At 49.0% G+C, this 13,443-nt stretch overlaps 1 protein-coding gene across 2 annotated transcripts in view; it reads right to left on the minus strand.

The window, feature by feature from the left end:
* Nucleotides 1-1,118: 1,118 nt before the first annotated feature.
* Nucleotides 1,119-13,443, minus strand: part of LOC139009373 (sodium/potassium/calcium exchanger 4) — a 119,948-nt gene continuing 107,623 nt past the window's right edge. For both annotated transcript variants that reach the window (XM_070413645.1, XM_070413656.1), the window contains exons 13-17: nt 8,969-9,135; nt 7,350-7,464; nt 5,735-5,847; nt 5,236-5,301; nt 1,119-3,875 (exon numbers count right to left, since the gene is read on the minus strand). In XM_070413645.1, the coding sequence (XP_070269746.1) occupies nt 3,723-3,875; nt 5,236-5,301; nt 5,735-5,847; nt 7,350-7,464; nt 8,969-9,135 (614 nt within the window). In that variant the 3' untranslated portion in view covers nt 1,119-3,722. The remainder of the gene's footprint in view (nt 3,876-5,235; nt 5,302-5,734; nt 5,848-7,349; nt 7,465-8,968; nt 9,136-13,443) is intronic.

Raw genomic sequence — 13,443 nt, forward strand, 5'->3', positions numbered from 1 at the left:
GGAGCCCGTCACATACTAGTACACAGCCCGGCCGCCCCCTCCAGCCGGGGAGGGTCATGGCGAGAGGGAACAAAAGGTGGGTGGGAGGGGAGAGACCCTAAGTGCCCTCAGGATCGGGGCTGGGAGGGCACCACCCACTGAGGGGCACCAGCACCAGCTGCAGGGCTCTGCTACCCGCCCCCAACTCCCGGGGTAAAGTCCCCAAACGGGGCAGCAGACCCCGCACTGCCCAGCACCGTAACCCGCTGGTCCATTTCATACCTGAGGCAGGAGGGAGGGAACTCACCCTCTCCCGGTCCATCTCACCTGTGTGCACCCCACCCTCAGGACAGGGAGGGGCCCTAGGACTCAGGGAAGAGAACAACCCGGATGAAAGAAGGACCCATTCCTCCCCTGGGTGTGACTCCGGTGTCCCCAAGTGCTGGGCTACTGCAGATGCTACAAGGCTTTCAAATCCTCATCCAGGGGAAGAGGCCCCGGAGCCCGGCAGCCCAGGAGGGGTCTCTGGTCGGCGTCTACACGGCTGCTCTAGAGTGATGTGCACAGCGGGCCGGTTTAGCTGCTCGGGTCTGTAAAGGCAGGGGATTGACGGGCAGAGCGAGAAACTGCCCTCACAGGTGGTGGGAGGAGCAGGTGGAAACTCAGGTCTGTGCTCACGATGGACGGACAGACGGACACACGGACAGGAAGCACAGAGGCCAGGTGATGGCGGCTTACGGGAAGGGTGGGAGGAGTCTGCCTCCTGACCCCCGCCCAACGCCCTTACCCATTAGTCTCTCACTGGAGCTGACCCAGAACTTTCCTTCAGGGCCAGGTTCCCAAGATACCACACACCTTCCGCCTGGACCTCGCTCGGGCTGGTGAGGGCGAATTCCAAACCAGACATCAGGAGGAACGCCTGCTCCTGCTTCTACAGACATTTCCTATCGGAGTGCAATCGTTTGTTTTTCTTTTCTGCCCGCCCCCCCGCCCCCCACAATTACAAGAGCTAAATTAATTCTTTTTAATTGCCTATTTTTTTAGCAGTGTAATTACCCCATGCTAATTAGCTTTGGGAAGAAAAGGGAGTATTCCTGCATGGTGATAAAAGCATTATTTTAAAATGAAGACCTAATTACTCAAGCAATCCTTTAAATGTGTGATGGGAAAATATTTTTAAAATGAGACATTTTTACCTACAGTGGATATATAGCTTCCTAAGCACAATAAGTGCACCAACCCTTTAAGGAAGTGACATTGGCACATTCAAGTCAAAAGAGAATTAACCAGGAGTGCTCTGCATATTAAACACATTATTTTTAGTCTCAAACGGTAACTGCAGTGTACTTCATAATCTCAGAGGATTCTGCTGAGCTAAAGGCCGGTCCTTAGGATGTGTTTTCTGAAAATGAAACACGCATTCAGACCAGTGACACCAGCAGGGATATCATTCTGGAGCCATGTGGCCCGCGCCTTGCAGCCGAAACTGTTTTCCTTTATCAGGAAAAATGTAGGGACGTTGGATAGGGGTAGATACTAGGATATGAGCTGGGGCACCCAGGAATCAAGTAAATATCTGATGGAGTTTTAACTCAAATGATAAAAACCAACCACCAGGGCAAAAACATACTCACACCTGCACAGCCTGCCCCCCACCCCCACGGATGGCCACCCACTGGACTGGCTGAGCCACAGTGGGTGACAATCTGGAGTTCAGTCCCTGCTCTGCTACTTACTGGCCATTGACCTAGAGTCACTTCTCCAAGACTAATTTTTCTGTTAAAAGGGAGAATAATCCCTACTTATGTCATGGGGAGAGAGGAGAAGGGAAGGGGGTTGAGACTAAAGATAGAGACAGATGTGCTTTGAAACCCAGTGAGTCTGTAAAGACGGAGGGACCAGGCCAGCTATGCTAAGAGGACAGAGTGTCCCTGGGGCCCTGACACCCCTTGCACCTTAAGTTAATAATGATGACCTATTGCCTCCCCAGCCTCCCACTTAGCTAATTTCTTAGGAAAATCACCTTTATCCTCAACTTGAAGACCACGGAACCCCATATCTAGGTAAAACAGCAAAAAGAGAAGCCTTCGTGTGGGGTAGCTGCTAACACTGCTATAAATCCAGGTGGGAAGCCTGGAGGCGGAGTTCAGGCCCAGGGTAGGCTCATGCTCACTTAAAGGACACAGGCTTGAACACTTCCTCCAGCTGAAATTCGAGAGGCCTTAAAGAGCACAGCCCCAAGCCCCACCTCGGGTCACAACTGCTGTCTCTGGAAGGAATCAGCTACCGGATGTCACCCCATCACCAATGTGAATCATCACTAAACACGTCCCTTCCTCTCACCACCACGGGTGATTCCCACTCACGTCTTCCGTGCAAAATAGCTTAATGTTGAAAGTGCATCGAATCGGACAGACATCTGCGATAGAAACATTACAAAAACAAAAATACCTCTATACAAAGTGAATTGTGCCTTCATTATAGAAACCACAAATGGTTTGTGTTCATAAACCTTTTTAATATATATTTGAGAGCTCGGAAGCGATCGGAAATTAATATTTTTCTATCTTTGAATCAGCCTCCCGCCCTTGGCCGTTCACGGGTAGCAAACTGTAAGGTTCAAGAAACTTAGCTCCAAACACTCCCAGTCCCGGTTCCGGGAACTCTCTCTTCTGGTTGTGAGCCGAGCGCTGGCACACTCCTTCCAGCTCAGTGGGCTATGAGATTTGCTGGGCGTACAAACAATTGGGTCTTTCCACAGGATGGTTTTGAGAGTCGGGCATTAACAAAGAAATGACAAACCCGAAGTGACAGCGCGTCGCGTCCCACGGAAGGTCTGGAATGTATGGCTGTGAACTACGAGCTCCACCGTGTCTGAAATCAGCACCCGTTTCGATATTAGTCTCTCCCTCCTTCCCAAGTGCCAAACCAAGCGTGTCAGCGTCCAAGCAACACCACGCACGCAGGACCCGTTTTCCGTGAGTGTTACCTTTTTGGTCCCCATTTTGTATGGAATGACATTTTTCAAGTATGATAGTCTGTAGGACATCTCATGTTTAATATTTCATTGCTCATTCTCTGAATGCATCAATACAAGGAGAAGAATATTGCATTCTTGTTTTCTTGCTTCTGCTGTAAAAACAACAATAAACAAACCTCAAAAAACGGTTTCCATTCTTCCAATTGGTCTAGAAAAAGGGGTGGGGTGTCTGCCATCACAGCCCCGCACCCCCGGCAGGGGGAGGCCCCTGCTCCAGCAGAAGTCGGTGGCTCTTCCTCTCTTTGCAGCAAAAGCTGCCTAAGGAACGCCCCCCTCTGGCCCAGAGGAGACACTTGAGGACAACATTCCCATTTTGCACTTGCCCCAGGAGACTTCACCGTCACCGACCACCTCATTTCTCAGGATGCCGCGAAACAGAAAGACAAACTGCACCCAGAAGTCCTTCTGACCGACGTGTCCGCGAGAGACGGGACACGCGCCACATCCTGTGACTGCAGCTCAGGGCTGCGAAGATGCTCAGAGAGCGGCCTCTGCATCTCGCCTTCTGGAGGGCAGGACTGACCCCCAGGAAGAGGAGGAGGCCCAGCAGCCGGGCCCGTGGCCAAAGACCATGATGGCTCTTCCTTCCAGTGTAAGAAAAGACAGCCGGTGGCTGCCAGCGCAGGGGACTCGTGGGGGGAGGGAGCGAGGGGAGGACGCTAGGCCGGTGTCCAGAACAGCTCCCAGCGGGCAGAGCTCAGCTTTAGTCGTCTTCTCGGCACATCGGCAGGTTGACGAAGGTGAAGACGTTAAACTCGATCATGATGGAGAAGCACAGGAAGATGGCGTAGAGGACCAGCACGTAGACGCCCAGCTTCCAGTCCAGTCTCCATTTGTTGAGATGGATGCCTAGGACCTGGTGGGAGAGAGGGCGAGGGTTGGGCTCGGGGCAGAGAGATACATACAAATGGCCTTTGTACTGGGAAACGACACACAAACCAGAACCCCACAACTTCCCCCACAGCGTGGGCTGGAGCACAGGGGTGCTGCCCGGCATAGCCTTGCTTTGATCAGCGCAAGCCCTGCAGGCTTCAGACTTGTGCATGGCCAGGCAAGACCCTGGCCCAGCCCTGGGGGGACACACGCCAGCTTCCCGCAGGGAACAGGCCCTCCCCACCCAGACCTTCTCTAGCATCAGCTAGGGTCTTCTGCCAGGTCCTCCCTTTGCTTCAGAACTTGGTAGCCTCGGCCCTCTTCAGCGAAACTTCCAAGGCTGCTGTTGGCCTACAGTCTGGCAAACTTCAGCTTGGACCGCCTTCTCCTACGTGTGTGTGTGTGTGTGTGTGTGTGTGTGTGTGTTTGAGGGGCCGTTTGGAACACACCCTCATTCTAAATTCTTCCCAGACTCTCCACACCTCCCTTTACTACCTTCGCTCTGACCCCTGAACTGAGGCTCCTCGCGGTGGGATCACAGTCACCGCATCAGAGCAATGTCACGGGCCCTACAGACACGGACCACGCCGGGCTCCAACCCAGCTTTGCCACTTCCTAACCGCGTGACCTTGGGCAAGTCACTTGCCCCTGAGCCTTGCTCTCTTCACCCGGTGTTTGTAAGGACGGACAAATCAGCAGAAGTAAAGAGCTGAGCACAGTCCTGGGCACGTGGAGTATAGAAACCCGAGTTTTACTGCGTGCCAGTCCCCAGGCCTGGCCACATGCCCCCATCTGCCAGCTCGGACGAGCTGGGGAGGACGTCTCTCCTAGGGAGAGGAGACCGACTTCTTTTCCTCTGGTGACTTCTTAGCTGTCCAGGGAAGAGTGCAGTGGTGGGTGCCAACATTCTTCTCATTTCTGTTTTGTCAATTCTCATCGGAGGATATTTTTTTTCTTTTGACTTTTTAGAGAGGGGAAGAGAGCAAAGGAGGGAGAGCGAGAGAAACATCGATGTGAGAGAGACACCTCGACTGGTTGCCTCCTGCACAAGCCCTGAGTGGGGCCGGGGATGGAATCTGCAACCCAGGTACGTGCCCTTGACCAGGGATCACGCCCCGTGCACGGGCCGACACTCTAACCACTGAGCACACCAACCAGGGCAGTTTCCAACATTATCGGCACGGATTGTGTCTGGGGTATCTGAATTTCTCTGTTTCCTCAGCTTTGCCCCTCACTGCCAGGGGGGAAGAAAGAGGGGTTTCAGAGACACATAGTGACCAGGTAGATCCGATGCAATTAAGCACGAGGCTTATTTTTTGTTTTTTTTTAATGTAAAAACTCACGGTGAGCGCCACGGAGCCCAGCAACAACACCACGGAGTAGACCAGGCCCCGACTGTTGATCTTCACCTGCAGAGAAACAAACACAGGCCTGATTCCCCGGGCTGCTCAGGGCCTGTCCATCTGCAAGCCCCGCTCCCTCCCTCCCCCACCTGGAAAGCCTGTTCCAGGTGAGCAGGTGGCCGTGGACCACCAGCTAACTGTGGGTTCAAGTCTGGACTCTGCTTCTCTGAGGAAAGGACCAGGAGGGGACAGGCCCGGCAGGGGCTGAGATATGGGGCGGAAGCACCGAGGAGGGCTGGGCTCACCGGGGCTTCCCCTGCAGGCACCCCTCAGGCTGCTCTGGAAGCCTTCGTGGAAAGTGGGCGCTGGGGTGCCAAGGAGAAGGGGGCAGTGTGGCTCCCAGAGCCCCCGGCTGGGAAAGGCCCACGGCACCATCATTCCCGTGACACGCACGTGCCTGGCGTCTGGCTCGCTTGCTAAGGAGGCGCGAGGAACTTACTGTGGATCCGTAATTGATAACCATGGTCTGCAGACCCCACGGTATGCCGAGTCCCACGAGGATGTCGAACACGTTGCTCCCTATGGTGTTAGAGACCGCCATGTCGCCAAGGCCTGCAGGGGGCAATGGCCACGTGTCATTCGCCAGGAGCAGGTCACGGGAAATCCCTGTTCTTCCCCTGAACTGCTCTATCAGAGCCGTCCCCTAACAGGAATGCCTTCTTCACAGACCCCACGTTTCTAAACCCTTTTTCTGAGATCCAAGGCCCACTCCCTCCGGAAGCCCACAGGGGCCTGGGATGGGCTGAATGGTGACCCCCAAGGTTCATATGTTGGAGTCCTCACCCCTAGGGCCTCAGAATGGGTATGGTTTATAGACAGGGTCTTTGCAGGGATAACCAAAGTGAGGCCACGAGGGTGGGCCCTAATCCAATATGACTGGTTCCTTAGAAAAAGTGGACACAGACAGCGCAGGGAGAACGTCACGGGGACCTGAAGATGGTCATCTACAAGCCAAAGACAGGGGCCTGGGACAGACGCTCCCTCGTAGCCCCCAGCGAGGGGGCAGGCACCAGCCGGCCAGGTGGGAGGTGTAACGAGGGTGGGAGGAGAGGACGAGGCCTCTCAGGCTTGGCCGGCTGCCCGCACTGCACAGGCTGCCCTTGGAGAATCCCTGGCAGCGCTCGCTTCCAAAGGTGAGGAACGCAGGACCCACTTGCCCTCTCTCCAGGGCCAACCTCCCGGCTGGGCGCCTCTCTCCTCCCCTGTCTGCTCTGAGATTTCACTCCATATTCACACTCCCGCCCCCCATACTTGCAAACTTTCATCCACGGAGGGAGACCTGTGGGGGTCCGAGCTGGAAAACAGCGGTAAACAAAGGCTGGCTCTTTGGTCCTGCCCGCAAAGAGCACGCAGGTCCTGCTCACCTGGCTCAACCCACGCCGCTGGGTAAGCCCCAAGAAAAAGGACCAAACGAGCCAAAACACTGTACAAGTTCTAGAACTTCGAAGAAGCAGAGGAAAACAGCTAGTGGTATAGGACACCCCCACCCTGCCTTCCTGGGACCAGAACATTCCTCGTTACTACCTCGTTTGCTAGAAGAAGTCTGGGCTTTTACCCCAGCAGGCGTGGCTCAGTGGTTGAGCATCGACCTATGAACCAGGAGGTCACGGTTTGATTCCTAGTCACGGCACATGCCCGGGTTGGGGGCTCAATCCCCAGTAGGGGGCGTGCAGGAGGCAGCCGATCAATGATTCTCCCTCATCATTGATGTTTCTATCTCTCCCTCTCCCTTCCTCTTGCTGAAATCAATTTAAAAAAATTTTTTTAAAAAAAGAAGAAGTCTGGGCTTCAGCCCTGTGCAAGCTCACATTAGGGATTTGAGACCAAGTTCACTTTCACAGAACTGCACGCACACAGATGTGCCTCGAGGCCTGGAGTTCATCCCGGGAGCATTCTCCCCTCGGGTGGAGCCCGACTCGTGCTTTCCAGACGCCACAGTTTCCTCCACGGCTGAGCTGAACTGCACGTCCCAAGAGCTGTGAACTGTCTCGGGGGCGGGGGTGAGGGGCCGCATGGTGATGCCGATGGCGCGGGGGCCGAGACGCGATGGGTACCTTGTCTCGCCACGATTAAGCTGGCCATGCAGTCTGGAACGCTCGTGCCCGCCGCCAGGAAAGTGATGCCCATGATGACGTCGGGGATCCCAAACGTGTACCCGATAATAGTCACCTGCAGAAGGGGGGGCGCTGCTTATCCTGAGTGCTTTTCACTTGAACACAGTCCTGCTGTGGCCAATGAAAAAACCCGGAACAGGGTTTTGTTTCAAAAACATCTTATGAGTGTTCAGGCTAGAAGGGGCCAATGGAGGAGGAAGGGGGACATATGTAATACTTTCAACAATAAAGATTTAATTTTTAAAAAAATGGGGATGGTAGAGTTACTAAGTGTCCAAACTCACTGTTAATTAGCAGAACTGATTTAATAATATTGTTATTTTCAGTAATTGGAGAAGAGAAAATTTCACACATTTGTTAATTTCATCTTCCCTAATTCTCATACCCACTCAAATATCATGAAATGCTTTTTTGTTGTTGTTTGTTTTTTTTTTACTGCAATGTTGTCTGGGGAATGCATTTTAGTAAGAGTTATCACTGGATTGAAAAAAATCAAATGTAAAGATGGGCTGACACACACACAGGCGCACACATGAGCACAAACACATAACATTAGCACACATGCACACAGGTGCGTGCGTGCATACACACACATGCACACACACATGCACACAGGAGGAGGAAGGGGAGGGGTAAAGGAGGAGAAGGAGGAAGAAGAGATGGAGGAGGGAAAAGAAAGGAAGGATCCTACAGGGGTCCTTCTTGGCCCAGCCCAGCCAATGAAGGTTTGTACTGAGAGCTGTGATGCGTGGCCGGGGGAGCTGCCCAGGAGCTATGCCAGGGCCTCTCCACCTGCAAAACTTCAGCCCAAATGGCACTGAAAATTCCAGCAATAAACTGAGAGGCAGTTCAGGATAGTGGGTTGATATCATAAACTCAGGAGAACAATAGACCAGGGCTTTAATCCCAACCTAGAACTCACTAGTGATGTAACTAATTGTGTACTAGATGCTAATTGTGTAACTAACTGGGCAAATTACTCAATCTCTACGCCTCAGTTTCCTCATCTGTAAAATGGGCGTAATAAAAATGGTTGTTATGAGGACTAAAAAAGTTTACATACAGTTTACACATGTGCCTGAACACAGGAGGGGGACAGGAACATCCCTTGGCAAGGGGCATAGAAGGGCTGCCTGTATTCATCTCCCACTGACTCATCTCCCTCACATTCCCCCGGGACCTCGGAAAGGATGGGGGCCTAGCGATGAGCCCTCTAGAGCTCTTCACAGTGACATCTTCAAGGGATCAGGCCCAGTCCTTGACTTCCACGCCACCCCCGCCATGTTATCTGCCCATCCTGCCAGGTGCGAAGGCTCATCTCCATCCCCCCGTGCCTGCATTGCATGCAGGTGCCACACTGTATCTGTCTGGGCATCCCTGGTGCATAGCTCAGCAGCATGCACCTCTGCCATTACCCCTTCTCACTGAGAAATAAGCCAAGGTCAGGGAGGGTGGCAGCTTGCCCAAGGTGGCACAGCAGTGCCTGAGTTCGCTCTCCCACCTCTAGCAGGTGCTGGGCAGGGGCTGTCTGTCCGGTCCACCCGGCTCCCGCCACTCACCAGCCACACCATTAGGTAGGAGAAGACGGCGATCCACAGCGTGGCGGTGAGGAAGGTGACCATGAAGAACTTCTCCCAGCGGGGCTTGCTGCAGTTGGGGATGGTGACACCCAGGAGGAAGATGAGCGGCCAGGTGAACACCCACTTGGCTTTGTCCCCTCTCGCCTCTGCAGGGGGATGGATAGAGCAAGCAGGGAGGAGAGAGAAGCACATGCTGGGGGTTACACGCCTGTCCGTCTACCCGTCCGTCTATTTTTTCAAGTCAAACAAGAGAATGCTACCAAAGTCACTCTGAGCAACTGATCTCCCAGAATCACCTACCTCCATCAGGTCACCCCAAAAGCGATCTCAGCAACACAATTCACGAAGTATTTGTGGATCGAATAACTGCAGTCAGTCCAAATCCCTCAGAGTAAGGAAAGTGAGACCCAGAGTGGGAACAGACTTGCCCAGGATAGCGGGAATGGGGATGTGGAATTTGGATGGGCTTTGGGATCAGACAGACCTGGATTGGCATTCAAATGGCCTGGAGAAATCTCATCAACTACTTCCTCCTCTGAAAACAACAGCTGCAGTAACAACAACACAACAATCAATGCATGGAATACGTGCTCTGTGCACCAGGCACAGCCCTAAGTTCTTTGTATTCAGTAGTGTCTTCATCTGTTCAATGGGAACATGATCTCTTTCTTGGTTGTTGCAGGAAGGACATGATACAATGTACAGAACACACTCCCATGTACATAAAACACGCAGCAAAGGGAGAGCTGGGAATGGACTCAGAAGGATCTCAGTAGGCACACAGTAGGTACTCTGGAAATTTCAGATCCTTTGCTCTAAAGTCACATACTCAGCCTGCGGCAGGTGCAAGACGAAATTGTGGGTGTCCTGGCTGGCGGGTATGACCTCACTGGCTCCTACCAAGGGAATCCACAAACGATTCACCCAAGGAAAAGCAGCCTCCATACACTGCAAGTACAAGCGTAGTGTGCTTAATAAGCCACTGGGTACGGTGTGCACACACAGGCTCAAAACCAGCACGTGGGTGATGCCACTGAAATGAGGAGGGGGACCTAGGAAAATGCTCTGCTCCATAGAGGCAGTGAGAACACCGGCCAAAATGGTCACAATCGACCCTTTTCAGAATTCTGGAAACTAACCAAAGGCTTGTAGCAATCCAGGGAGTGTCTCTTTAAGAATATTGACTGGATCTCAGTAAGAACAGTGAGCTCTGTGGAGCTTTAACTTGCCCTGTTTCCATTCCCTCTCACCAGCTCTGCAGAAGCCTTGAAGACAGCAGCCTGGCACCCCACTGGAGGGTGCAGGAGAAGGATGGAGCTCCTTCTGAGTCCATTCCCAGAGAACAGGAGTTACTTGACCTGCCTGGTGCAATCCTGGAAGATCCTTTTACCTGAACCGGAGCTCAGCCAACGTGAACAGCCTTTTCCTTCGGGCATTTGTTGGAAACAATCAGAGGCCATTGCTGAGCATCACGCTTCTGAAGGTGGTGGGTAACCGGACAGACAATACGCGAACCAAAAAACGTACAAGGAAAAGCTGGGGCATGTGGTATCTATAGAGGCTTCGCAAAGCTCCTACGGATTTCTGGGAATCTGAAAACCACAAGCTCGTGTAAGGCTGTGCCAAGGATTATTCGAATGCTCAGGAAAAGCTTGAGAATGCTCTGAGCTTTCACCCCGACCTAACGTCGAGGTTCTGAGCAAGCAAGAAGTAAAGGCCGCGGTGGGGTTGTAAACGGCCTGCTTGAGTGTTGAAGATCTGCCCTCAAATACACAGAACCCATCAGAGACGACTGGGAGACTCACTGGATTCAAACACTGGGTTAAGCAGGCATTGCAGTGGCCACACGCAACAAAAAATACAGGCTTTACAGCATTATTTGAGAAAAGTCACCATACGAAAGACAACAATAAATAGTAACAATAAGCAGACTTGAAGGGAGAAGAGTATGTTTTCTAGAGTTGTCCAATTATATTATTTTAAATGCCCAGTTTCCAACAACAATAAGAACAACAATTTAGGAGAGATGCAAAGAAACAAGAAAGTACAGTCCATACACAGGAAAAAAAGCAGTCATTAAGAACTATCTCTGAGGAATTCAAGACATTGGATTTACTAGACAAAGACTTTAAATCAGACATTTAAAAATATGCACAAAGAAGTTTTTTAAACGCCTAAAAAACTAAAGGAAAGTATGAGAATAATTTATCACCATAGAATATCAGAATAAAAAAGTAAAGAGCATGAAAAAGAGCCAAAAAAAGATTCTGGAATTGAAAAGCACAAAAACTAAAATGAAAAATTCACTAGAGAGGCCCAACAGTAGATTTGAGTAGGAAGAAGAAAAATATCATTTGCCTTGAAGTAAGTCAATGAGATTATCTTGTCTCAGGAACAGAAAGAAAAAGAATAAGAAGAAATGAACTGTGTCTCAGAGACCTATGGCACACCATCAAACATGCCAACACAGGCATAATGAGGGTGCCAGGCAGAGACGAGAGAGAATAAGGGGAAGGAAGAACATTTGAAGAACTCAAAAACTTTCCAAATCTGATGGAAAACATTAATACATACTTTCAGGAATACACACTCATCTCAAATTCACATGGAACCCTCTCCAGATTAAATGATGTTACATCATAAAACAAGCATCAATAAGTTTAAAAGGATTTAAATCATGCCTAGTATGTTCTACAATCATTCCACAATGGAAAGAGATTAGAAATCAGTAACAGAAGAGAAATTGGAAGATTCACAAATATGTGAAAGTTAAATAACACACTCCTTAATAACCAATGGGTCAAAGAAGAAATCACAAGGGAAATTAGAAAATACTTTGAGATGAATGAAAATGAAAACACCACATACCAAAACCTTTGGGATGTAGTTAAAGTAGTACTTAGAACTTTATAGCTACAAATGACTATATTAAAGATCTTAAACCAGCGATCCAATTTCTTCCTCAAGAAACAAAAATGGTAGAGCAACTGAATCCAAAGAAAACAGAAAGAAGGAAATAATTAAGATTGAAGTGGAAATAAGTGAAAAAGAAAATTAAAAAATGAAAGAATCAATGAAACTAGAAGTTGGTTGTTTAAAAAGATCAACACAATTGACAAACCTTTAGCTAAAATGACCAAGCAAAAAAAGAGAAAAGACTCAAATGACTAAAATCAGGAATGAAAGAGGGTCATCACCATGAACCTCACAGAAATAAAACGAATTATTAAGGAATATGATGAACAATTGTGCCCAAGAAATTAGATAACGTAGGTACAACAAACAAAATTCTACAAAGACAGAAACTTACCCAAACTGACTAAAAAAAATAGAAAAGCTGGGTAGGTTTATAATAAGAGATTGACATGGTAATAAAAAAAAACTTCCTTTAAAGTAAAGCCAGGACCAGATGGCTTCATGTTAATTTCTACCAAATGTTTAAAGGAGAATCAGCATGAATCCTTCAAATATTCTTCCAAAAGATAGAAGGAGAGGGAACATTTCCAAGTGCTCTCTATGAAGCCACTGTTACACTGATATCAAAGCCAGAGGAGAAAACTGCAAGACCAATCTCCCTTATGATTACAGATGCAAAAATCCTTAACAAAATTCTAGTAAACTGAATCAAATAACATATAAAAATTACTATACACCTGGACTAAGAAGAACTTATCACAGGAATACAAGCTTGGTTCAGCATATGAAATTTAACCCATCCAATATACCAGGGTAACAGAATAAAGGACAAAACTGCAATCATGTCCATTGAGGTAAAAAAAGGCATTTGACAAAATCTAACGCCTTTTCATCATGAAATACTCAATGATCTAGAAATAGAAGATAATTTCCTCAACTTGGGGTAAAGGGCATCTACAATGAACCCACAGTTAACATCATACTTAATGATGAAAGACTGAAAGACCAGGTCAACATTGTGTGGCAGGTTTAGCTGAGGAAACTAGGCAAGAAAAAAAAGTAAAAGTAATTCAGATTAGAAAGAAAGAAGGAAAAGTATCCCTATTTGTAGCTGGCATGATCTTATAAAAGAAAATTCCAAGTAATACACACACAAAATAGTTACAACTAAAAAGAAGTTCAGCCAAGTTGCAAAATACAAGATCAATGTACAAAATTCAGGTATACTTCTATACAATAACAATGAACAACCCAAAAATGAAATTAAGGAGATAATTTACCATAGCATCAAAAAGAAAAAAATGTTTATGAACCAATGCAACAAGAGAAGTACATGATTTCTATGCTGAAAATTATCAAACGTCATTGAAGGAAGTTCAAGATGGATTAAATACATGGAAAGACGTACTGTACAGGGATAGAAAGACTTAATGTTAAGATGGAAATATTTCCCAAACTGATCTTAAACCAGCGACCCAATTTCTTCCTCAGATTCAATGTAACCCCTATTAAAATTCCAGCTGATTTTTTTTGCAGAA

This window comes from Myotis yumanensis, unplaced genomic scaffold (genome assembly GCF_028538775.1).
Source record: "Myotis yumanensis isolate MYYU_CA2020_CCGP unplaced genomic scaffold, mMyoYum1.0.hap1 SCAF_1, whole genome shotgun sequence".
Taxonomy (NCBI): domain Eukaryota; kingdom Metazoa; phylum Chordata; class Mammalia; order Chiroptera; family Vespertilionidae; genus Myotis; species Myotis yumanensis.